We start from the raw sequence: 27420 nt of genomic DNA on the forward strand, positions 1-27420 counted from the left end.
TGGACGTCCGAATCCCGTTAGCGCGATCGAACGTCCGCACTGGGGCGGAATGTTCGACGCGCTAAATGGGTTAAAGAAAACTACATCACAGTCCAGTAAGGGTACTACTCTTCTGCTCACAGGACTCAGCTACCTCTGCTATCACTCGTTGACTTGCCTTTGACTCTGCAGTGCTCTGCTGCCTTTGGCTAGATTTGCACTATACAAATACCGCCTGCAGACATACATACATACATACCAAGCAAAACCCACTTACATTTGTAAGATGCTTGTTATTTGTGTTAATCCGGCCTTGTGTTTCTTGAAATGTCATTTTTTTTTTCAAAGTTCACAGAAGATTTTCAAAACACAACAATCGCGTAAAAATACTATTTTTTATTTTTCTGATTTCGGTTTCAATATAATGATAACACATCAATGTTTTTTTTTAATCATGTTTAACAAAAGGCACTTATAGACAGTAGTGAACTTAACTCATGTTCTTAATTAACACAGTGAACTTGAACAGAACACATTAGCTGAAAATGGAGTCAGATGTTATCTTTAAATAGCCACAGTCAATCAAATCTTAGACCCGGTAAACTTTCACTTTGGATTTCCTAGCTGAGATTCCCGATGGATATGTTTCAGACGTGACATTAATTTAAATATCAGCAGATAATAATGTATTTCACATTTTCATTTTTTCAAGCCATGGAGCTAAAGCATTAAAACATAATCTTTCGGTTCTGCCATGTCCTCACATTGCTTGGGAGATTAAGTGCACTGCATAGCGAAGTATAGAAAATGCCCCAGGATTCATGGAGTGTTTGCAATACTGGGGCATATTGTGAGTGACTCAGCTTCAAGTGTAGCTTCTGCATAGGGTAATATGTAGTAGTTGTATCCTTTAAGAACTCACAGTTAAATATGACTAAACCTAAATTAATGTCATTCTTTTCTAATAAATTAATAGGTTGATAATAATTTGAATGTTTTTCCAGACAAAAGAGAAAAAACACATTACCTACTGTAAAATGTATGCATTATATATGTGCTTCTTTGCAAAATAAATAAATCTACCTACATACGATAATGCTAAACTATATTAGCCCACATGCAGATTGCTGAACCAAACATACAGAAAATGCAAGATATGACGAATTACAGCACAATAGACATAAGTAGAGAAACACGTATAGGCTCTGATGCAGGCTGGATACGAATGATACAGAATGGTACCGTTGTATTTTGCTTAAATACATTTTCTTTGGAGTCTTGACGTAGAAATAAGACATTTTGTGGACCTGGTGGCTACATTACAGAAAATAGCGGCACAGTCCACAGTCTTTGTCAATTGCAGACCAAATGAACCTGCGTTCAACCATTGGCTACATTAAAATATTCGGACATCTTCTTGTTGCGTCTTAGAGGGCAGCAGGGCTTTATGTTGGATGAAAAACTGTGTGTGTGCTGTGTGGGGTCTCTGAAAGGGGCGTGGCCAATGTAATTAAGGGCGTGGCTTAAAATATGTAAGCTAAAAAGCTGTACTTAGCATAGTCTGCCGCCCGACTTGTATTTTGCTGTTTCTGTCATTGCATCCAGATATACAATGCCAGGCGCGCAACACCCATTGGACTCATCGGGCTTCAGCCCCCCCTTCCTACCCCCCCCCCCCCCCCCCCACGTCGTGTGTGGCAGCGCGGGGTGAGACAGATCCCGGGCACACACAGAGCTGCACCCAAACAGATCCTGGGCACACACAGAGCCGCACCCGAACGTTTCACAGGTCTTTAAAAGACAATTTGAATGTTATGTTAATTAGGCCTTGCTGTTGTTTCACCCCTTCTAAGACCCCTGCAGCTCCACTCTGCCTACTAATTAAAGGTTCAGCCCCTTCCCCCGAAATATGGCTCTAGTTGTGCATCTGTATGCAGCAACTATGACTTGTATATAAGAAAAAGCTCCAATTAAAGCCCTGGTGACACCACAACAATGTTACTGCTACTGAGTTTCAAAAATAGAAGGGAAATCCAGCGAGAAAATTACTCTTTAAAGGATTTCCCTTCCCCTGCAACGCTCACGTGGCATGACATCATGATGTAACTTCTCAACTAGTGAGAAGTGTGACTATGCGCACATGATGGGCCTCCTGTCACTGCAGTCCGGAAGAAAACGGACCGCCTGTGCCAGGGCACAAAACAGAGCCCGATAGGGACCCGTTTCGAGGCTCCCTTTAAAAATCTGCCGGTGCTCAGTACCGGTGAGACCCGACCAACTTAAACCCTGGCGGTCTGTCTCTGATTCCTAAGGGGAGCGGGACATTGCATCCCTCAAGAGTGAGTGTAAGTATGTAATATCTATGCAGCATTAAAATAACTGAAAGTCAGTGGACTGTGGTTAATGGCTGTGCGAAAAAAATGGAGGCTCCCAGAACCCCTCCATAGAAAGGTATTGTTATCATCTTTCAGTTTGATCCAGACATCTAGGGACTATTCACAGCTGCTAATATGTGCACTGGTGTCCCAAATACTATGTTAGGCAATGCTCTGGCGCCTCATAATTGGGTACAGCTGAGACTGCATCCCTCTTCTGAGGGAGCATGGGTCCCGTGGAACCCTCTTTGTTCCATTAGGTGTACGTCCATTCTCTGGGGGGCACTAAAAGCTGGCCAGCTCTGGAAGTTTGCAAGACATGTGATTGGCTTGCTCAGGCACATTGCCTGTGATAGGACATGTACTTCGGATATAGGTCATGTGGCGTAGGGAGCACAGATTCCCACATACACATGAGAAACATCTTCATGCAAAAGGGGAACTTCCATCTGTTGATATCCCAAAGGGGGGGTACTTTAGAACTTTTAGGGCTACTAGAGGTGCTTTAGCTCCCTCCTTTCTCAGAAACGTTCTTCTGCAACTCGTACTGCTTCATGGGCCAGGTGCACCTTATATAATATGGCCATGGAGATTATTCACTTGGGCAATGCACTCCATTCAGACGAAATTATATGTTTTTCTAAATCGTGAAGCTGATGAGCAGAATTGAAGGACATTGGAGGTGCTAATGGAACAACCACTAAGGAAACAGGTTGCGGGCAAACCTTCTGCCCCCAATTTGATCAATTCCCACAAGACTGTGTGAACAGTCAAAAATGCCTACAGGAGTCTCGATAACGCAGGGAAATATAGGCTACCTATAGATAAGAAAATATCGAGAATGTGTAAGACATCAAACTCATCCTCAGTTGATATGTTTTAAGGGGTCTCGGTCATTAAGGCGAATATCATGTTTTTACAAACTCAACATGCAAGCAATCAGAATATTTCTAAGTACTTTTGTGCACAAGGAAATTGAGACAAGATAAAACAATGCACAAGGGATTATGCAATGTTATAAAGTTCACACTACAGAATTAAAACGAATGCTGTTATGGCCTTCGGGCAGTTCGGCCATAATACCTTGTGATAATATACTCTCATTATTTGCTGAGTCCATAGAAAGTCTATCAAAATGCATGAGAAAGCACATGATGTGAAGTTAAACTTCCTCTGCCTGAAAGGTGGAAGAGCAAAGGGGACAGGACGAAGGATGATTGACAATAGACATGAAGTAAGAGATACATTGATACATACACAGTTTGGGGACAGCAATAATGATGTGAAAATTAGAAAGACACATTTGGTATGACTAGTATGCATAATAAATTTTCCACTTGCAACCAGAAACACAGAAAAGTGTAAGTGACTGGTGCAGGTGTGATATAAAATCTCAAGATAACTAACTCTGCTACCTAAAAAAAACGTGCAACAGTAAATATTAATACAAATCTGTGTTATATCTGCACAAGGAACCAGATTGACCCTATATTTCTACCATTAGTATATATTTTGTAAATTTGAAAGTTTAGACTCCCTATTGGTTGGTCTGGTGCTATGTTCTGCAGGTGTGTGCATTCAAAGTGCAAACGTGTGCAAGCAGCTGTTTGCTAACTTGGTTCTGGTTGGAAATATAGTTTCACTGGGAGCTATAGGATGAATCCTATTCTGCGATGAAAGTCTAATAGGGCATTTCTTCAGCTGCATGGAAGGCAGATATCTAATAGATGGCTTTTAGGTCAAATGTTTACAAAAAGGCTCCAAATGTTGAATATTTTCGGACAAATGTATATATTTGGCTCGCGGTAGGTTTCCAAATGTTGGCAATAATGTTTACTTCTTTGATAATAAATAATCACAATGAATTTAGAGAGGAAGACAGTTATCTTTAATTGTGTAAGGTACTTAAAAGTAAAGTTTGGACATAATCATATGATCCAAATATCTGTAATTTCTTTTTTTTTAAATATACCGAAAAGGACAATGAAAATATTGGAATAAATAAATGTTCTCGTGTCCTTATTAACCAATTTCTAAACAATTTTGTTTTGATGTTGGTTTTGTAAGGCTATTCATATTTATTGCTTTTTCTTGACATAATTAAAATTTTGAATTGAAGGGCAATACTGAAACTTAAAAAATGTCTTATTGTCTGTGAATAGCCAATTTCCTCACCCCCATCGGAAGGGACATTTACCACCCATAAAGTTTGAGCAAAGCCTTCAATGTATTTAAAAATTATATTTAGCATTATTTTTCTTTATATTACAACACAATCAAAACCATGCCGAACTTTCAAGAGTTACCTTGTTCCAGTAATCGATAAATTGAAGACAGTCCAAAAAGGCAAACTGATTTAAGGATGAAGGATACAAATTGGGAACAGAGGAAAATGTACCTTGAAGTAAGATCATATTTACTATGAGGTACATTTACTTTGTACTGTGCAAAAAATGAACAATTGCATAATCAGCATCGTTCTTAAAAAGAGCATATAGTCCAATTATCCGCAATGAACAAATCCTGCTGGAGAATTTAGCATGATTTTAAGTTGCAATGCTTCCAACTCAATTCTTTCAATTGTCCGGTATCTTAAATCTTGATTCACTCAAAACTTGACTCGGTCAGGAATGTTGAACACCCAGGGAGCCTCTTCAAATTCCTGCTTTGTGAGCATGTCATTACCTTGGTAAAAAAAGTTCAAATATCATTATTTACCCAGCACCAAGACTGTTTCAAAGATTTTGTCAGTGAGCAACAGACAATGTGTAATAAATAGAAAACAGTATTCTATGCTACAAGCAAGTATTACAACTGTGGTCTGGAAAAGCTAATTTGTGAATCAGAGGACAAGAGGAGCATGGGCTATTGACCCCTAATTCATTAGTAGTCAAACTGATTTGAAATATTATACGTTTCCCCTCTGTAGTGTTGCTGACCGCAAACAGCCAATCAGAGCGCTACTGCCATAGTTTAGATGATAACTGATGGAAAAAAAAACATTGTGTGGACAGAAAATCGTGAAAAATGTGGAGGGCTAAAATATTGAGAAGGTAAGTGCAAATAGGTACATCTACATAACTTGAAGATATGTATATTATATACCTTCACGGTATTTTGTCCTCGATATTCTTGACACAATATTTTGTCCCACAGTACTTTTGTTTCCGATATTCTGTCTAAACACCGATCTGTCAATGGAACAATGGCATTACTAGCCCCACTAGTGACTGAACTCTAGGTATAAAACACCAGGATAACCCTAGATCACCTACAAACGGAAACAAAAGTAGAATTGTTTTTCCTGCTTTTGCCTTTGGGGTTACATAACAAAAGGATGATATATGCATGCAATTCTATATTATGCGTCATAACATAATCGGAGATGACTTTGAGAGCCAGAAGCTGCAACTGGGAAGTAGAAAAAAATTATTTATGCCATATCACTCCACTTCTAAAGTTCCCATGAACAACACTGCTGCAGATGGAAAGGGCAGATTTAGCTGGTTCATACGTCCACATCAGACATTAAATATAGTTCCAAAGCATTTAGGCTGAGACCTGGCTTGATTCTCTCATCGACAAAACCGCTTGACCCAGATTTGAGTTTTATGAAACAGGTAACCAGTCATTGACCCGTTGTGTGGCGCGTCGGCCAATGGCCGTCGCGAGCACTACCTCGGTAGTGCTGCGCACGTCTGTTGGCCGACGCAGCCCCGCCCACTTATGAGAACTCCTGCACTGCAGCGAAATTTGCGTCGCAGTTAAGGAGTTAATGTGAGGAACGTGTAGGCCTATACCAAGCATTGAAGACTTTATGACTATCTTTGAGAAATAAGGGCCATATTTATTGCAAAGTCAAGCCACACAGCGTAGCAAGGTTATAACAGGAATAGAATACGGCGCAGTCATGCCTTTGTCCCTATGCTGATGCTGTTTTGGATGCCTAGCGCAATGCAGGCACCCTTTCACTATGGTGTAAAGGGTGCCTGTGTTGTAAAGAGGATTGTTTTCGTGCAGGGACACCTTCCTTCAAAAAAACAACCCCTAAGGCATTTCCCTCTATGTGTGCTGCAGATGTAGCACAAATAGGAAGAGGAAGTAATTATGAGAAATAAAATATTTCTCTTCATTACAGTTCACCGTGGAAGGCGTAGCTTTTTTTCGTCATTCCCAGGTCTACCACTTTTGATAAATCTGGGAATGCGTCAAAATCCATGAATGATGCATGGGAACTCCCATGCAACACCGATGGAACGCCTCCCTGGCGCAGGGTAATGCAACACAGCAATTAAGGCTGCATTGCATTGCTCTGGATTTACGAAACCGTTCAGGGCCACTCAATGTGGGATTGCATGGATACATGAATCGCATTTTGGGCTTGCGTCATGCATGCAACACATTGTATGTAGAGAAGTGGACCTAGATCGCAAAGCCATTTGTACCTAAATTCAACTTAGGTCTGCAAATGCTATTAAGATAGTAGATAAAACATTGGAATTCAAAAAATGGGAATTTACTTTAATAAATTGATTATTCACACATAAAAAGAGCATGAATTTGATTGGTTGAAACGAACATGCTCGCCCTGTTCAGAAAACTAGAATGTGCTTTAGAAGTGAAACATTCCTATTTAAAGCCCTTCCACTTGCACTCAGACATTCGAAGAACAGCAGGACAAGACTTTGTGGACGTTTTTTTCTTGGCAGCATTTTAACACATCTCTGCCAGGGATTAGAGTACATGACAACACCTCGTGTGCTATGTTCTCCTGTTCGAACCAATTTCACATTCTCCTCGAATGTTGTTATCAGTCATGACACCAAGAAGCGGAGGTCAGAGCTACAGCAGTGAGATGTGATAACATTTTGTTAGAGCAGAAATCAGGTTCATTCTTAAATGTAAAAGTGCAGAATTATAACCCTTCTGACTGACGGCTGGTTTGGATCTTTTAACTTCCTTTAGTGTGGGTTATGCTAGGGTATGCGGTTTCTCATTACTCAAAATATTAATTTGTCACTACAGCTCGCTTTCAAGCAAAAGGCATTATCTGAAATATCTGTTGATCATGCAGGCTCTTCAGGTGATAAGATGAATGGCAGAAAGGCACCATTTTGATGTTTTATATAAAGATCAATATTTGGGCAAGTAGATTGCTCCGATGCGCATTACTGATGCTTCATTTCTTAACCCCCCCCCCTTTTCACTTATATGGGCAAATAACTTACCATCTTTGTCAGCATTGTGGAAAGGCAGAGTGGCATCATCACTTTCAGTTTCTGTTATATCTGACAGCTCATTCAATGTAATTGACCCATCTTTGTTCATATCGTAGGTGTTAAATTCTGATGGAAGCTCTAAAAGACACACAGAAAATGACAAATCAATTGCAGAATTTTGCGTGACTGCTTAAAATTATGACTTTTTATAATGTGTACCTTTCATTTAAAGATATGCTGTGGGTGTACCTACTTTACAATCTTTGCTCGCCTATTGCTTTACCTCAACAAAGGGTAGGGGGAGAGTTGGGGTCAAGAAGATATGTCACATCACCTATCAGATCTGACAGTCCTCCTCTGTCTCATACAGTTCATTAGAATCTCCAGTGTTGCTGAGATGTGTGCTGTGGGAACACCTGTGGCATTTACAAGCCCACCTGAAATTATATTTGGTGTAGGGGTTCAACTGCTCCTTGACCCCAATCTGCACCTGGCTGTCTGAGTATAATGTGTCAGCTCTAGTAATGAATTATAATAATTAGGCCCGAACCCCCCAACCCCCAGGGGCAGACAGACCTGTGATAGCTCTCATCTGATGTGGGACTGCCTCTGCAGCTGATGGAGGCAACAGGCCTTGCTTGGCCCCAGTGAACAAGACTAGCAAGACCAAGGCTCCGAAGATGTCATGGTAACCCCCCTCTGGCCTTGGGGAAGGTGGGCAATCTGCCTTCTTTATCTAGTTGTTTGAGTGCCATTTGGGTGACATTAGTGGGACAAGGGGCATCTGTAGGAATTAGAGGCAGGCTGCTGCTCCAAGAAGAGTTAATCAGAGTACATTGGGCAACCAGACTTTTACACCCAGTGGGGGAGGGAGAGGAATGTAGTGATCACAGGGAGCAGTAGAAGCCAGTAGGGGAATTAGAAAGCTATAGCCTTCTCCTCCTTCAGGCTTATCTTGTAGACTTTTGGTTTATTTAGCATTTTTTGTTTATCTTTCTGGCCTTTCCAATAATCCAGAACACATGATGCCAATTGGAGAGACAGACATGCACAGTACTGGGGTAATCATGGGTTGACACCAAGTACTTCACTGGATCACAACCTCTCTTTTGCCGGCTGGGGATGGACCCTGACGGCGGTCACACTGAACGTTTAGGGCCTAAACTTAACAGTGAAGAGGAAATTGTTGCTCTACTAGCTACACAGGAAGACGTAGACTTCCTGCAAGAGACACATCTCTTGGGGGAAATGTAAGGAGGTGCCAATCCAGGTATTTTCCCCAACAGTTTAATTCTAATGCATGCACTAAAACCAAGGGAGTGTCGATCATAGTGGGAATCCCAACCCCCTTGTGGGTAGACACGATCAAAAGAGACTCAGAAGGAAGGGTAATACTTGTCGATGGAACGATAATGAACAGAAACATTACAATAGTGTTTGTGTATGGTCCAAACGAACACAGACAAATTCTACTCTTGGTTAGTCATCTTCCTGTCTACCCATGCAAGCACTAATTCAATAATAGGGGGCGACTTTAATGTAGCCCTATAAGAAATGGTGTTTCTCGTTGGCTAAGGTATGAAACCCAGCCAAGCAGTAGCCACCACTCTAGTCAGGGTAAGCTAGATACACAAAGAAGATAATCTGTGCTCAACCTCTGGTAGCATGACACAGAGCAGGCAGACTTATCAACAGAGACAATGTGTAAAGTAATCCAATGAATACACCACAAAAAGACTCCACACCTGTTTATAAAAATATTTCTTTGTATTGTCAAGGAAACAAGAGCAAAATGATATAAATGCGATCAATATTTTTCAGGATATAAGCATTGAAAATATGCATATTTAATCCTCGCTCATTCCTCCATACCCAGGAAAACTCATCAGAATGCAGTGTCCTGTGTTGTGGCTGTCTAGAGGGAATGCACAAATGTAGCTGTCACTCAGCCCAACCAAAACGTGTATTGGAGACAGGCTGTAAGGCACATAGAGCAGTAAGTGCAGAGAAAAGTCCACTTTCCAAAAGTTCGTAAAAAAAGGGGGAGTTAGGCACATGGGAAAGAGAATAGGCAGAGCCGGTAATGAGTACACAACTGGGGATAAGCCTCTATCTCTAATTGTTGAAAAGCTTAAATAATTTGAGCTTTTTTAGACAAACACTTTCAGCTTATGTTCATCCTGGTTTATTTATTCAAACTTCTTCACTTAATTTTTTTGTATTAATTTTCACATTAATCACATGAAAGAATTAAAACAATGTCCTTCAGTTTTCATATCACAAAAAACATAGCATAAAACATTTACACAAATGAAAACAGTAAATCATTTTTTACAAACAACCTCACATGACATTTTAATTAGACAATTTCTATGACAAACAGTTTCTGAAAAACAAATATACTACAATAAAACAACTACTTCCTGTCTTATTACCCTACTCTTAAATGTCCACAGAGCGTTTCCTTAATTTATCAACTACAATGGAGAATATATTATGGGCATAAAGGGTATTTTATCCCTTAGTTTAGAATGGATTTAAACCATATGCCACAGAACTAGAAGACAATCCCTGATGAGAGTTCTGTGGCATATGGTTTAAATCCATTCTAAACTAAGGGATAAAATACCCTTTATGGCCATAATATATTCACCATTGCAGTTGATAAATTAAGGAAACGCTCTGTGGACATTTAAGAGTAGGTTAATAAGACAGGAAGTAGTTGTTTTATTGTAGTATATTTGTTTTTCAGAAACTGTCGTAGAAATGTCTATTTAAAATGTCATGTGAGGTTGTTTGTAAAAAATAATTTATTGTTTTTATTTGTGTAAATGTTTTTCGCTATGTTTTTTGTGATATGATAACTGAAGGACATTGTTTTCATTCTTTCATGTGATTAATGTGAAAATTCATACTAAAAAATTGAGTGAAGAGGTTTGAATAAATGAACCAGGATAAACATAAGCTGAAAGTGTTTGTCTAAAAAAGCTTGAATATTTTAAGCTTTTCAACAATTAGAGATATAGGCTTATCCCCAGTTGTGTACTCACTTTCTGAAAGTGGCATTTCTAAATTAGTGAATTTAAATTCAACCTCACCAGTACATAGGATTTATCACAACCATTCAAAACATATGAAACAACAAAAAGCTATTCCTCTTTAATCAGAAATGACTACTTAAAAGGGTATAATGGAATTCCCAATGCTAACCTATGAGAGAGGTAGGCCTCTCTGTAGTGAAACACAAAATAGGCTGTTTGTTACTGCCAGCACATGCAAAACATAACTGTACATGCCCTACCTTTTACTTACATAGCAACCTGTTGTTAAGGCTACCTAGGGTAGGGCCCACCTTAGGAGTGACTTATATGTAATAAAATGGGAGTTTATGACTTGGCAAGTAGTTTTAAATGGCAAGTTAAGTGGTTGTAAACTACACACATACATGCACTGCAGTGGCAGGCCTGAGACTGGTTTGAAAAGCTACTTCGGTGGGTGGCACAATCAGTGCTCTAGACCACTAATAGGCCCTGGGCATAGGGTGTACCACTTTACAAGGGACTTACAAGTAAATTAAATATGTCAGCAGGTATGCACCTATTACACACATGTTTAGGGAAGAAGCACATCCACTTTAGCACTGATTAGCACTGCTAAAGTGCTCAGAGTCCTAAGGCCAGCAAAAAGCTACTGCAAAACGTTGAAGGTAGAAGCAAAAAGATTAGGCGAAGACCACCCTGAGGATACCTAATATGACACCTGACCTGTCAAATCTACCACTGATCGATGTCTAGAGGTCCGATCATGAGACATACAAGACTTCATATTTTATTCTCATGTTCATATGTCTCATTACTGGATTGACTACATCTTTGTTACCCCACCAATATGATCCTGAGTGGAATCCTTTGATATAGGGACAGGAGAACTGTCTGATTGTGCCCCAGTTCATGCCACACTTTCATTGACCCCACCAGCCATGCCCCACTTGAAAATTGAAAATAAATTAAATAGTCTCTGGGACCTAGTCATTTGGGATAACATTAAGTAAGGCTTGGAAAATTATTTCAAGGAGAACAAGACGGCTGATGTCGCACAGGCGACTCTGTGGGATGCCGCAAAATCAGTGATCAGAGGAGCAGTCATCATCCACACAACCACATTTCTCAGACTGGCGAGGGCAAAACGCCTATAACTAGAGCCGACAATCCAACAAATGGAACTGGAGTTCAAATGTAAAGGTAGCAGGAAAACTCAATGGGCATTGCCCACAGCCCAGGGAGGTCTGGAAGCCAGTCTGGCCAGAGATGCAGCTAGCAAACTTTTGACCACGAGCAGATGTATTATGAATGGAGAACAAAGCAAATAGGCTACTCGTGAGTAAATTACGTGATAGAACAAATGGAGACCACAGTGACTTTGATTCTCCGTCTCTTACTAGAAGCAAATAAGGAGAGGATTAGGTTGACTAGACTTTTTAATCTAAAACTTTGGACAGAAAAATGTTAGGCCCCAGTTGAAGGCCTATGTCCTAGCTAATTACGCGAGGCCTCCACAAAGGTACATTCTATTCTTTCGCAGTCAATACAGCTGACCCGGGGGACGCGTCAGGGTTGCCATCTCTAGCCTAATATCTTTTCCCTAACTTTGGAAGCTTTGTTCCAACATATAAAAGCCAATACAGCTACCACGGGCCTGGACACAAAAACAGGCCATGTGCAGAAGACATTATTTGTGGATAATATTCTATGCCTTTTGACCAATCCGGCCACCTCCCTTTCCACACAGGTCGAGGAATTATGTTTCCCATTGGATGTCTGGCATTATGCTCAATCTCCACAAATCAAAGTGATGGGAGTGGTGCTGAACCGAAAAGACTGTACAGCAAAAGCCTTGAGATACCATTTGCAGGTTACACCTACTGGAATAGAGTGTTTGGGAGTGATCATCCCTCCCAGCATTGAAGACCTTTATTGAATGCCCCCCGACACTCTGTTCAAAGACCTCTATCGGTGGGGCATTTGGAGATTTCTTGGACAGGCAGAATCAACTGTGTCAACATGAATTTCCTGCCACAACTGTTGAATCTCAGCAGGTGTCTTCCGGTAGAGATTTCCCTGGATGTCTTGAAATCTATACAGTCAAAAACCTGGGCATTTACATGGAATAATAAAATACCCCAAATTGCTAAAACCCTAATAATTAGGAGCCCACTGGGTGAGGGGATGGGTGCTCTGGACTTTGAGAGATACACATCAGCGGCACAGCTCATGCCAGCCCTCACTTGGTGTTCCCCTGTAGCTGAGAAACCCTGTCTGCTGTCTAGAACAGAACCGATCTGGGTTCCCTTTACACCGTCTGCTGTGGTTGCCCTTGCAGGCATGCCATTCCATGAGGCCACTAGCCTGGGTGACAGACATGATGCTGTGACACTGGAACAAAGTGGTCCGGACACAACGAGTTACCACATACCCTTCCCCTCTAATCCCAGTGCTGGGTAACCCAGGCTTTCCCCAGGGATGGCCGATAAGGGCTAGTGAACATGGGAAAGGAGTAACGCCCTGTGTCTTGCCAATTATACTATAATGACATCACCAAGACAAGCGACCAGTGTACAAATGATTTGAAGCTCAGACCAAAGAGACCTTTATCATGTCACCCACCTGCTACACTGGGCGTGAAGCCCCAATGTCAGGGATGGGGAAGCAGGGGAGATGACCTGGGTGAAATATATAATGACAGATGGAGACACAAATAAAGCTCTCCCGTCTATATCACACCCTTGACAGACCTACCCCCCCTGACTAACATGCATAGGACACTGGTCCCAGGGCCGCAACCTTGCATTGACAGAGGCCGGCTGGTTTTTGATCTGGGGAAGGGCTGTCATTTCCTCCCTCTGTCTTCAATATAAGGCTAACGCTTTAAAGTTCATGTTGAGGTGGTACTTGACCCTGGTCCATTTAAAAGCGATATGTAATGAACCTGATGACTGTTGAAGAGGATGTGCCACAAGGAGATCCTAAATACATACGTGGTGGGAATTCCCAAAGGTTCAACTGTTCTGGGTCCACATGTTTGACTCTATGAAGGGAATCACAAACATCACACTACCCATATCGCTCCTGGTCGAGGACCGAGTGTCACTGTACGCAGATGATATTCTTTTGTACCTCACTTCCCCCTGCAAATCCCTTATTGTGGCCTGTGACGTATTGCGACATTTCGGTCGGTACTCCGGCCTAGTTATTAACTGGTCCAAGTCATACTTGTACGTCCTGAAAGGGGGAACGCCTCGCCTTCCGAGGGGTTGTGGCATACAGGTGGCGAACCAGGACTTCAAGTATTTGGGGATCTACATCTCCACTAACTCCAAAGCGCGCTATGAGCACAACTTGCTTCCCCCTCTTCTCCGCCTTCGGCGTGATGTAGAGGGGTGGCGTAAACTCCCGCTCTCCCTGCTTGGGCGCGCGGCGTTGTTTAAAATGATGTACTTGCCCAGGTTTCTCTACGCCCTACAAAATATTCAAGACCCGGTCCCAGCTTGATACTTCGGTGAGATCGAGAGCCTACAACGCGCCCTACTTTGGGATGGCCGCCCTCGCATCGCTATCACGAAGCTCACGCTACCGTGGTACGATGGGGGGATAGCATTGCCTGATGTGCGGCGGTATTACTGGGCCTCCCAGTTAGCGGCTATTAACCATGGTTTATACGGTCCGGCGGACAACCCGGGGTATGCCATGGATCGATGGCTGCTGGGCGGGGGGAAGTATCACAGGGCACTCTACTCGAGGTCTCTCGACAGGCGGATGTCTGGTCCAACAAAAACCGCGGTCCATATTTGGAGGGCGATTACTAAGGCGCAGGGATGGAAGGATAGGCTAACGAGGGCGACCCCACTGTACGATTCGGACATCCTGGGCAAATTATGGCATACCAAGGGCTTTCATAAATGGGACCTAATTGGCATCTCCAGGGTGGAGGACATGTTGCTGCGTGGCGAGGTTAAAACTTTCGCACAGTTACAAGCAGAGTTTCAGCTGGGTGAAACGGAATTCTTCCGGTATGCTCAGCTGAGACATACATTGCTGTCCGCCAAGCCGGAGGGGGAGGTGATTCCCGACAGTTCTCCTTTGGAAGATAGGGTGCTGGACGGCCATATGCCAGACAGTGCCATTTCATTGACGTACAAGAAACTCATCAACATCCGTACAGATCTCCTCCTGGGTGTGAGGGACCAGTGGGTGCGAGATGGGATAGAGATTGATGATGAAGATTGGCAGGGTGCAGTGTCCTCCCCTAAGGAGGTTGCTATCTCCTCCCGTCTTCGGCTGGTGCAGCTCAAAATCTTGCACAGAGTTTATGTCACTGGTCCCAGACTTGTGCACATGGGCTACTCTGTCGATGGCCTTTGTAGGCGCGGCTGTGGCGCCCTTGCCACCTTCATGCACATTCTATGGGAATGTCCTGCAATAACTTCCTACTGGCGGCGTGTGCACTCGATTATGAGCGAGGTGACTGGGGTGGCAGTGCATGCGGAAGCCAGGAGATGCCTTCTAAACATCTGGGGTCCGACAGATCATAACGTGGCCCAGACCCAATGGGTGACCCTTGGTAATATGGTAGCTAAACGGGACATCGCACAGAAGTGGGGAGCTACAACGGCTCCGAAGGTTGTACAGTGGAAGGCCAATATGGATTGGTGCATGTTCCGGGAAAAGACCGTGTATGTTGCCAGGGGTAAACCTAAAAAGTGGCAGAAAATGTGGGGGGCTTGGAATGAATACAGAGGGGACATTTGCGTACCTCCGGAACCCGCACCACAGGAGGAACATTTATCACCGTAGCCTGTGACTCCAACTGTAGAATTTTTATGTTGCCATCCTGTGTTTCCCTCCCTCCCCGTTTCTGGTATTATATTCCGCTGGACATATCTGTGTTCACTGTGCCCTCTTGACCCCCTCACTACGCCTCACTGTACTCTACACTCCATTGCCTCTCTCTTTGCGCCAGTTTCGGCGCTTTCTTTCTCTTTTCTCCCTTTCTTCTACATTACTTATACAAAACTTGAAAATTAACCTTCATTCATCCTGATGTACTGATTCTTGCACTTTGGTTCTTTGGTTCCATTCTGCTGCCTTGCCTCCGGGATGTAAGGCTGAATAGCTGTGTGCATTGTTTTCAAATAAAGGTTTTAAGAAATTAAAAATATATATATATATATCGCTCCTGGCATACATTGATGTGGAAGACTTGCCCTCCTCCTCTCAGGCAGAGGAAACATTGATAATGCCCCTCCTCTTAGTGGCCTGCCTGGTGATAACCCTGAGATGGAGGAATGAAGCACTACTGGCAATAGAACAGTGGTGGGTGAAGATATGCTCATTATTCACAATGGAATGCCCCAGAGACATTCTGAGAGACAAAGTGTATACATTTGAAAACATATGGACAACATTTTAAATCTATGTTAAAAGAAACAGAGACCATGCGCTGCATCCACTATTGATAAGCCTGGCTGAGATTTTAGTGCTGAACATTACCACCGATCAGAAAGCGGATATACACACTGAATAATCTCACTCAAAATAAATACTGTTGTCATACCGTGTTGTTCCACGTTTCCTTAAGTGCATGCTCATGTATGGTTAACCACAATCTCTATACATGTTATACAGGCGATTTAACTGTTTAAACTGTCTAAATAAAGGTGTTAGAAAGGGATGATCTGCTGAACATGTAATAACATATGAGTCTGTGGGGTCCATATATGTTTGAGTATGTATTAAGGTAGCTTAGAGTATAGCAATGCACAGAGAAGAGGTTATGTGAGTGGAAGCACAATGGACATTATTCACAAGAACACCAGTAAAAGTACAGGTGATTTTTATCTCCACCTGAAGGGTTGTTTTTTCCATGTTTGTTCATAATAATGACATTCCCTTAAAGTGTACAGGGAAAGCTGTCATAGACACAGGCTTCCTGACATACTTGAATGTTTTGTGACATACTGTGTGAGATCCCTGGTAAAGGGCATCACAATCCACATTTCCCTCTATGCCCTAGAAGTTCTTCTGGTTAGTATACCTGGGAAACCATCATATCAAAGATGTGGCACCTAACCAAAATAGATCTGCCAACATTCAAGGGGTCTAAGGAAGGAAGGAAAGAAAGACAACTCTCATTAACTTTCATGTACTGCTATCAAATCATGTCTCTCCACACCTCTCACGGTATCACTGTTGTTTGTTTCTTTAACCCTGTCAGTGGTATTTTTCAACTCTAGTCTTATGTAGCATTAGGGATAGGTCCTTTGATGTGGTATGGAAGAGTTTCATCCCATAGCTCTTGATAAAACACTGCGTTCAAGCCTGCTGGAGCCGGACAAGCATAGACACACTAGAAGAACTATTTTCTACAGCACAAAACATAGTCTTATTGAGCCTGAATATGTGTGAGGGGTGGTTTTGCTGCATCAGTGGGATGAGGGGGATGTTCTGAAGGGACAGGGATATTATTTTTAGTACTGCCCTTCTCTCACGGGGTAAAAATTTATTTTGAGAAAACATTGATTTAGGGATTCTTAAATGTTTGTAGTGTTAAGTGGTTCTCTTTAAATACACAGGGGCCAGATGTATCTTGCAGATATTTACAAGTCTCTCCAAATCTAAGAGGGTAAGCAGCAAATGTTCGGCGTTAAATTATTTAAAATTTCACCTGCACCTACAAGTAACTCAGCGACACGGAAAAGCATGAATTACAACTTCTTTGCACAAGGGCTCTGCCATTACCTCTGATGGAACCTGTTACATCTGTACAAAATGAGGGACTTGGTGGTTAGCAATGTTAGCATGTGGTAGCTGTTAACACATGGCTTATGCTGAGAGCATAAAAGATGCATTGATGTGTCTGAAAAAAGTCAACATGATGCTATATCTTTCCACTATAGCTCATTTAATGTTGCCCTGGATATTTCTGTTTCTACCATGGTGTGCTTTGCGAGGCCTACTCAACCCCAGAACTTATGGGCCACATCTTCTCTCAAGTCCACAAATAGTCCTCTGGGCATGTAAAATGGTCCATACTCAGGACTTATTGTGTAAAGGCATGGATGACCTATAAGCAGCAACTTAGACACTATGGATACTACTTTTGTCAGGCCAGACCTGAGGATAGTTGACAACACATTTATAAAGTTGTTCAATTCCTAGAAAGGACTATTTGTAGTTGTTAAGAATGATGTCACTCCACCAAGTGCATCCCCTTCTAGAGGTCTTCGTTGGAAGCTCTATGATGAGCTGATGATGTTCATGTATGCCAGACCTAATGTTACCTATGGAAATATTAAACATGCCGGCCATTAAGAACCTCCTTCTGAGAGTTCCTTCTCCTGCTTCCGTGCCATCTCATAATATTGACTTCCTTGTTTCTGTTGCAGATATGGATGTTTGGGTATCAAGTCTGGGTTTTAGGTCTGGCTCTATATATAACCCCTTCACTGTTCTAGTGCTTGAGACGACACCACCTCTCTTGTAGTACCTGTCATCAAGAATGTACATAAATTGACTGTTCTCTAAAAACCCTGTCATTAAAACAAATATGAGCAATCCTGTGCTAAAACACCCCATTTAGACCATTGTGGCTCTTTTCCCACCTCCTTGATATCTCCAAAACAAGAAAGAAATGCTGGGCTAAATTGCTCTCCTACCATCAAGAGGCATTTGACGGTTTGGAATTTACTTAGGCTGGATTAGGCCCAGGAAGTGGGAGGAGTTGCCCTAGGAGTTTGTAATGAACTCAGACTTATCAGGACCTTGAAGAGTATACTGGTCTGTTTCTTTTTGGCCTTTCTGCGGCCTTTGATTTTTGGGATCAATACATTTTGAGCCACCCTATGCTGAACCAGACATTAGAGGAACTGCCTTGTCAGCGTTCTCCTTCTTCTTATAGATCAAGCAGAATTCTAATTGCTTCTGCTTTATCGATGAAAGGAGTATCCTACGCCTTGCAGACTCTCACAGGGCTCCTCACTTTTGCATATTTTTCTCAATATCTGTTTGCAGCCTCTTCCATCTTCTATCAGAGGTTTTTGCCCCTATGCTATTATACCAATGACATGCTGCTGATTCTGTGTTTTGACTCTTCCATTCCCAACTCTGATTCAGTCTCTTCACTCTTGTTTGACTTCTGTTCGCTTGATGGGAAATATCTTTCTTGGAATTTTACTTGGCGCCTATCATTCCAGAAGGCTCTTTAGACATTTTTGTCAACTTTCTTCTGTCAATTTTCTGTTGTTTTGGTTTTCTTACCTCACATATTGAGTGCCTTTCCCATGACGTTTTGTGACTGTGTGCCTTACAAATTCCTCTTTTGATTTAATGTAATTTCTCATTGCCTTTCACTTAGCCAACAACTGTGGAGAGTTGGCTGACAAATTGTACTCCTAGAGAAATCCTGATAAATAACTTGAAGCATTCTGTTACATGATATATCAAGTCAGTACTGGCATTACTATTTTCCTGGTGGTTGTCTTCATATGCTGTAAGAATATAACAAATATTAGATACTTTTGTATTTATGTGACTAGAGGCATATGATTTTGTGTGAATTATGTATTCTTGTGTGGGCTGGCAGGCCAATGCAAATAAAGCTACATTGTTTGACTCAGTCCATAGGATGTTACATTACAATTGCATATATGTATGAAATATTGACATATTGCAGGTAACTGCAGTACTGAACGAAAAGAGTTTCAGGGATCCTAAGCAGTCTTCAATGAAAGCATACATGTTGTGTAATATTTCATTTCTATGTGTACAAACAATTTAAAGATGCTCTTAGGAGGTACTGATGTTTCCTTTAACAAAATATCCTTTTATGCATGTCTGTCTGTTCCAAACATCTGAACTGTAATTGGCACTCACCGACAATCTGGAACTGTAAAGAATCCTCTGGGTTAACAGTAGATTCTTGAAGCGCATAACCTATTTCTTGATCTTCTAGAATTGGCACAGGGGAGGCATCAGACATCTGGGCTAGTGACAAGATGACAAACAGCATGGTACCCTTCATAGTGAACCTGAATACAGGAAATAAGATGAGCATTTATTAGATTGCTTGTGTGGTGTTTAAACAGTGGATTAATTGTGTAAATCTCAGAAACACTTATTGGATATTTGTTCGATTTTCCTACCATGCAGCTAAGGTCTGGGGTCAGAATAGATTGTCCAGACGTCCATGAGTGTAAGGATTCAGGTGACAACTTTTTCCCCCTATTGTGTTTACGCATATGTTCAAATTGTCTGATGAAGTCTCTGAAGTGGATGCTGGAAAGTGTTGTGTGATATGAAACAGAGGGCCATATGTACGACGAAGTGGCAGAGCGTGGCATTAGCCTCCTGGGCTTAACGACATGCTCAGCCACTTTGGAAACGCAAGGCTGCACCGTATTTACAAGAATGTGGTGCAGCCTTGCGTTTCCCCCTGCGATGGCACTAAGTTTCACAACTTAGCGCCAATGCAGGCAACCTTGCGCAAGGGTGTCTGTGTGCAGGGGAGATTTGTTTATGTACAGGAAGGTGCCCCTTCCTGCACATAAATAATCCTAAAATGCCATTTTGTAACTTTCATGTGTGCTGCTTCGTGCAGCACACATGAAAGTTACAACATGGGATTTTTTAAAATGTTTGTTCATGTACAGGAAGGGACACCTTCCTGTACATAAACCATCAAGGCATTTTGCTTTTTCCATGTGTGCTGTACAAGATAGCACACATGGAAAAAGCAAAAAAGAGGAGAAATAATGCATTTCTCCTCTTTTAGCCATCTTAAGACCAGGATTTTCCTGGTCTTAATTTTGGTGCTGCCTCCTAAGTACGCCATCCTTGTAAATAGGGGCAGCGTCAAATACAATGGGTGTTGCGGTGGAATGCCCACCACAACACCCAAAGCTCGCCCCTTTCACGCTGAGCATAGCGTAAAAGGGGCCTTATCTACAAGGCAGCGTTAAGCCACGTTAAGTGGCTTAACGCTGCCTTGTACATAAGGCGCAGCCCCTATCGCCACGGGAATGTCACAAAAAGTGACGTTTCCTTGGCGATAGGGGCTTGTACATATGCCCCTGAGTCTGTCAGTGTGGGTGTGCAATACTAAAGTAAAGTTACATTTCCACATTCCTCTCTTTCTCCGACAAGAAAAGTAATGTTACTTCGCCAATGTGATTGAAAGGTTATTTTTCTAGGACATTACAAGTTGGTATTTTTTTAGTTTTTGCTGAATATCCTTTTTTTACACGCATTAGAAAAGTGCACTCGAATATGAAATCATCCCTGTGTCATTCTGGACATATATGATACACACATTTGCCATACATAATTATAATAATACACATAAATGGCGGCACTAGTTTGTGATATCTGCACAATAGACTGCCCTACTAGCGCCACAATATACTTGACAACCTTGCCAGAGAATACCTCTCAACAGGGATAAAGAATCACTTTAAGTCCACCTCCTTTGCCTCTCTGAACCAACAATTGCATCATTCAGTTATGTCTAAGATGTTCATTAGGAATCGTCCAGCAAATTGTTAACTGATGGAGCGGTAAAACATCTATCAGAAATTACTTGTAGTCACTATTATTAACTTGGGGAACAGAATACTAAAAAACATCTAAGAAGTGAAAATACATCACAGTTTTGGTTCTTATCCAAACTGTCTCAATGCATGGGTTCCATGTTAGCCAAGAGGGAGTTTGCCATGGAAAACGAGGCATGCACTTTTACCAGACATCTTATGGGGATTTCTTTCACTCATCCCTTTGTGGCACGCTAGTGGATGTACTTAATGAGTATTTGAATAAAGATCTCTTAGACTCTAAAATGGTTGCAGAGGAAAGAGGACACCACTATTGTATTGGATGACGGGTGATTTGTTTAGGACACTGTGGGCTTGGTTTCTAGGCCCATGTTCCAACAGTTGCAAAAGTCACTATTTTTAAATGTGATTATGCCACAACTATGTAAATTGTATTGTTCTAAGAAGCTGTGATGTTTGACGGTAGAAACTGAATTCCAGCCCCTTAGTTTCAGGCTAAAATAACAAATTTCCAGTACCAATAACCAATGTCCTTCACTGGATGGGAGATATGGGTAAGGTGTCATCCACTCTTATGCATATCCCCTGCATCTTGGAAATATGGTGGGTGGAGTTGTGAGAGCCTGGTACACAGCAGTACACAGAAGAATTTCTCAGAGCAAATTTGTTGTCAAAATGTCTGCTGCTACCCACTGCTCGGATAACAAGGAAGCATGGAAAAGAGGTAATGGTTGGAAGGGGAGGCTGAGGTACAAATCAAATGGGAGGTGGCTTTTGATTTTTGGAAGAAGTTTGGGAGTAGCAAAAAAAATGTATGCCCAATATTAACATATTAGTTTCTGAGCTGCACTAGCTCACAATTACAGGGCTCGTTTTCTTGTCTGAAGTACGACATGCATGTATATTTCTTGCAGGGGTAGTAAGGGGACATGCCACAGCAAACAGAGAATATACAATTCTTAGTAGCTAAGAATTCACAACCAAAAGCCATGTCTACGACCTTGGGACCTCCAGAGAGTTCAGGCACCAATCTTCCCTCTTATTTTCTAAGACTTTACTGGGAATGGGCTACAATTTTGTGCAAATCTGACATGAAGTTTCTAATACATCTTTCCCACAAATCTATCTTTCTTCAAGTGATTATCAAAAGGTAAAAACAGTAGGATGAAACAAACTCTCAAGAGTGTGCTGCCATTATTAATGTGCAACTTCGTCCAATGGTCATAAATGTGTTTATTAAATCCCCTCTTGTTTTTTTAAGTCATGCTAAATGGGATTTTCTGTAATGGCATTCCTCGGTGACCTACTGAATGCATAAAATGTACTTTGTTCTTTTCTTAGTTGATATGGTTTGAAAATATAAGGGCTCATTTGTGAGCCCTTGCGTCACTTTTACGCTGCCGGTGCCTCACTTTTTGTGACGCACCAGAGGAGTAAAAATGTGTCTTATTACACCATATTTGCAAAGTGACGCATCTAGGTAGATGCGTCACTTTGTAAACCCCTGCGCCACATTATACCTACCCCAGGTATAATGTATGCAAGGGGGGCGTTTTGACGCAAGAAAGAGTCACAGAAGTGACGCAGTGAAATCTATAAGATTTCACTGCGCCATTTCTTGGACGCTAATGCGTCAAAATCTTACGCCTGCCTCATGGCAGGCGTAAGACTGACGCAGGCACAAACAACATGGGACTTGCCCATGTGAAAGTACACATTGCTGGAGTTGCGTCACTTTTGTGACACACTCCAGCAATGCGTCACTTTGCGCCTACATATATGTCAGAAATACTGATGTATCTGTAGCTCCTTGCGACATGTGATGCGTCATACTGTAAATATGACGCATCGTTAATGTCGCAGGGAGAGCGCAGTGAAAAGTGACGCATCGCTGTTTACACGCAGCGATGCATCACTTTTCATAAATGAGGCCTATAGTTTTTAAGTTATGCGCATGGCTGGGAGGTCACAGTATTGTGGTACAAATATTGATGTCCACCATAATGCATCTACATTATCGACTACAGCTACATCATCAAGGTAAGAAGATGTGGAGTTAAGTAGAGTACATCTGAACTTTCCTACCTTGATGATACAGTAGGACTCAATAATGAAATTGTATGTATGTATGTATGAATATGGTATTTCTACAAGGTGAACTCAGCCAAAATGCAGCAGAGTGAAGTACATGGTCAAAGACACCTAGAGTCGACACGTAGGAGGAAACTTGGTTGTGGACGGTTGTGAAGATCCAAGATTTTGCAGGTCGACAAATCCACTTCCATACTGTTAACTGCATTCTTATGTTTTGATAATTAACGATGTTCCTACACAATTTCTGTAATAACAAATATGACAATTCTTGAACTTGGCTAGTGATACACATGTGACGATGAAAGAATGGTACCTGCTTTGTGGATATCGGCTAAATAATGCAAACAATAACACTCTCTTTCAATCTCTCTCTCTCCTCATCACTTCGACTCAATTTATGGCCAAAGACTCACCAATGTCCATGCAATGCAATGCTGTGCAGAAACTGTAGTGTTATTTGTGTGAAAGACAAAAAATAGTGTTTTGCTGTATTTACATCTTATCATAGACAGATGGTGTACACAGTTGATGTCATCAGCCACATTTGCACAATAAATGCAGCTTTTGCATGCGTCTAAGCACAAACCTGAGCAAGAGGTGTATTGCGTGAGATACCCTTTTGCCCACTGTTCTGCCTATTTTCCTTTGGCGCAGGTACGCTAGTATTCCACAAAAAGTCAGGCACAGCCAATTAGAGTGACTTTAGTTAATCTCGTTTTCAATGGATCCCTGTGTGTTTTACGCTGCTCCTGCCTTTACCACCTCCTTTGCATTAAGGATTGGGAATGTGGAGCTATGTGATGCAACGCCATTTTGCATTGTGACTATGTCAACTTTCTATACAGAAACCATGTTTTGCGGACGAAAGTTGGTCAACGCTGTAGTTTAAACGGCTTCACGTTGCGTACCACTGCTTTACATCATAGAGCGCCCTCGCTAAACATTAATACATCTAGGTCTATCTTTCTATGTCTGTCTCACTGCCTAATCGTTTCTTTCCACATCTCAGTAGCTGAACATATGGCCATTTGCTGTACTTTAAATGGGAAAATATAAATGCAGGTACTCATTAGAATGAGCTAGAGGTGTAGTGAGGGGGTGGGGCTAGGGGCGGGCAAAGGGCAAGACATGATGATACTTAACAACTTCTATATTACTTGCAGCACATACCAAAACACATGAGTAATGTGTTTATGTAAACAAAGCAGGTTAACTCATTACACAAAATGAAAGAGAAATGGGATAATATGGTAACATTTCCTTTTTTTGCAATAGTTGCACCTTCTGAATGTCATACTGTTAATTGCTGTTTGGCACAATACTATATATTTTTGAGCACGCCAGTAGGAAGAAACTAAAAATACCCCCATGTCAAACCAAAGCTCCTATGGCACCAAGCAAATGAAGCAACTCATGACCCTCCCAAGAAGATATCTCTCCCATCGATCTATCCATTCATCCTTTCATCCGACCATTTACTGCTGATGTCCACCATTTAACCTTTAAATTCTAGTGTCTATTCAGTCTTTCATTAATCATTCAGTTTCTCACTGTTCCGTCTATCCACCCTTCATATCCAAACCTATTAATCCATCCATCCATCTCCAAACCTATCCATTCATCTTTTTACTCATCCATCTCTTTATCCACCCTTTCCCTCATCCATCAATCCTTTCACTCATCCATCCATCAACCCTTTCACTCCTTTATTCCATTCACCCTTTCACTCAATCTCTCCTTTCACTCATCCTTCATCCACCCTTTCATCCACCCTCCGTACCTTTCATTCATCCATCCAATCTTTCACTTATCCACCCATCATCCGCCCTTTTATCCAATCATCCACCCTCTTTCACCCATGCATGCTTTCACTACTTCACCCATCTATTCATCCATCCATCCATCCATCTATACATCCACCCTTGCTCACTCATCCATCCACTCACTCACCCACCCTCCCTTTTACGGTATTTATGAATATTGGTGCAGAGAAGACATGTACAGACAAAGTGCCACCCAATTTCTTTAAAATACCTACTGAGCGTGTCTGGATTCTCGCTCTCCCACTATTTTACTTGCAAAAACATGCATACACACAAGCATAGCAGACACACAAAAGACTAAGGTAGATGAAAGCCATCTTTTCTCTTCACCTACCATGGCTTTTTTAATTGCCACCCGGGCCGGACTGGCCGTAGCCTGATTGCCACTGCCAGGGCACTGATATGATTCCTGTGCTTGCAGGAATGCACAGGATAGTGTGAATGTGATTGACAGCAGGGGGGCCTGAATGGACCCTTCTCTGTCAAGCACAGCGTGATGCTTAGCACCCCGACATTATTCAAATGAGTCCTGCTGAAGAGCTCAGCTGGGGCTCAGGAGGGGGGGGGGGGGGGGGGCTGCAAAAGCGGCCTCTTGGCTTCCAGAGACAAGCCTCACTCGTGCTAACCAGCACAGGCAATGAGCCTACTACCTCTCATGAGTACCTCCTATCTCCACGGCAGTAGAGAAGTGCCGGTACTCAGAGTTATAAATCTATGAATTGCCAGTAAAATCTATGAAGTGCCAGTACTCAGTACCGGCCAATTTAAAGCACTGGCCATTTCTCATTTTACCTTTGCTTACATGTATCCTGTAATTTCGCTTGTTCCGTTAGTTTGTCAGCCTTACAGTCTGTATTTGTGTGCCTCTCTTTTCTCATCTACCAAGCGCCTAAAATCCTGCACTGCGTTCCTCCCTTCTGACTCCGGGCCCTTACCACAGCCAGGCCTCAGGTATACTGCACGTCATTTACATTTGTCCAGGGGAAGACGTGCGTTTGCACACACTTGAGCACTATGCTCCTGAAAGAGCATTACTGTGCTGCCGATCAAAAGACCCTTTAATAGCGCTTCTCGTTCAATCTCCGATACCGAGAGCGCTGCCTCACCACGCTGATGTATGCCTCCATTGTCCTGAGCAAACCTGCCCCACACAGCATCTCTTTTACTGCCAGTCCTCAGTCCCAAAAAAAGTCATCTGGCCGAACACATTTCACGAGGTAATTGAGGCATGACGAGAATAACTCTCTGAGAGGGGGACAAGCGTGCTGTTATCCTGAGGGTGGGTGAAGCCGAGCTCTGTGGGCGCGAGGGCCGCTGCAGCGCGTGGCGTCATTTCCCCCCGGTGAGCAATGGGCGCCTCTGTTGAGGGTCACCCACACAGGTCACTGGCAGCGCGCGGGCAGCAACACACCGGATGCTGCTGGTTCCACAACGCCTAAGTGCCCACCCAAATTATCATAAACGCGATATGGAACTCAGAAGTTTGGTAAGATTAAAAAAGTGAACCATGTTTATTTTTACTAGTTTAGATGTATCTTGTAAAATATAACAAAATGATAGTGACTGAAACAAAACAAAAAAACCACCTTTCACGTTTAAAAAGTTGGTGAAATGTATTTTGTCGTTTGCATTTTATGTAAAACAGTATAAAATTAAGTTTCTTCATGATTTGACTTAATGAAAACTGAGAGCTAGTTCTATTTCCTCAAATCCCTATTACACAAGCAATAAAATGGGACATAAGTACTTGGAACCAAATTACAAACAGGTCAAGCTTCAAAGTAAGAGAGTCTATGATAAAAAAAAAATAAAGAAATAAAGAAAGGATAAAAAAATAAAGAAATAAAGAAAGAAGAGGTATGCAGAACCCACTGATGATTTTAGAAATCATTCATTTTTCAGAGATAAACGTGTCTACTCTTATACCTTTTATTTAAATTGTGGTCTGCACATTAACTCGCTGAATTCCTTTGCTTCGAGTAGCGAGTTACACGTACACTGGAAACCCCACTGTTGTCTCTTCGTTGTCACGAACCTCAAACAAACCAAACCTCGCTGCTCTGAAACGAAGCTGTCTTTCGATTTTCTTCCTTCCCAGGCTTGTCTCTTTCTCTCTCTCTCCATCCCGCTTTCTGTCGGACTGCCCTCTTCTTTCACTCTCTCCCCCTCTACACGACTTACTGTTGGTGTTGAACTTGGATCCGAGCTGCTTCTCCTGTTTTCTGCTTCTCTCTCCTGGATGAACAGTTCCAAAGAGTTGTGCCGACTCCGGAGCAGGTCTTTGTGAGCGGTGGGAGGGGCTTCCTCCTGACCCTGTGTGGTAGCGAGCT

General features: G+C 42.2%; 1 protein-coding gene across 1 annotated transcript; it reads right to left on the reverse strand.

The window, feature by feature from the left end:
- Nucleotides 1-355: 355 nt before the first annotated feature.
- On the reverse strand, nucleotides 356-27420 carry LOC147692753 (uncharacterized). The gene is made up of 4 exons (XM_086938950.1): nucleotides 27272-27420; nucleotides 19501-19655; nucleotides 7583-7711; nucleotides 356-5039 (listed from the first exon to the last, which is right to left on the reverse strand). Exons 2-4 carry the CDS (start codon nucleotides 19646-19648, stop codon nucleotides 4963-4965), a joined length of 354 nt encoding a protein of 117 aa, XP_086795076.1. The 5' UTR covers nucleotides 19649-19655; nucleotides 27272-27420; the 3' UTR covers nucleotides 356-4962.

Source organism: Lissotriton vulgaris, chromosome 9, assembly GCF_964263255.1.
Source record: "Lissotriton vulgaris chromosome 9, aLisVul1.2, whole genome shotgun sequence".
In the NCBI taxonomy this organism is placed as follows: Eukaryota; Metazoa; Chordata; class Amphibia; order Caudata; family Salamandridae; genus Lissotriton; species Lissotriton vulgaris.

What these genes read in the sequence shown, in the direction of transcription:
- LOC147692753 (XM_086938950.1), bottom strand. Translation starts at nt 19,648, where the DNA reads ATGAAGGGTACCATGCTGTTTGTCATCTTGTCACTAGCCCAGATGTCT. An exon ending in TTTACAGTTCCAGATTGTCG is followed by an intron (nt 7,712 to 19,500) that starts GTGAGTGCCAAT and finishes TGTGTCTTTTAG; the next exon opens with AGCTTCCATCAGAATTTAAC. An exon ending in CCACAATGCTGACAAAGATG is followed by an intron (nt 5,040 to 7,582) that starts GTAAGTTATTTG and finishes TTTTTTACCAAG; the next exon opens with GTAATGACATGCTCACAAAG.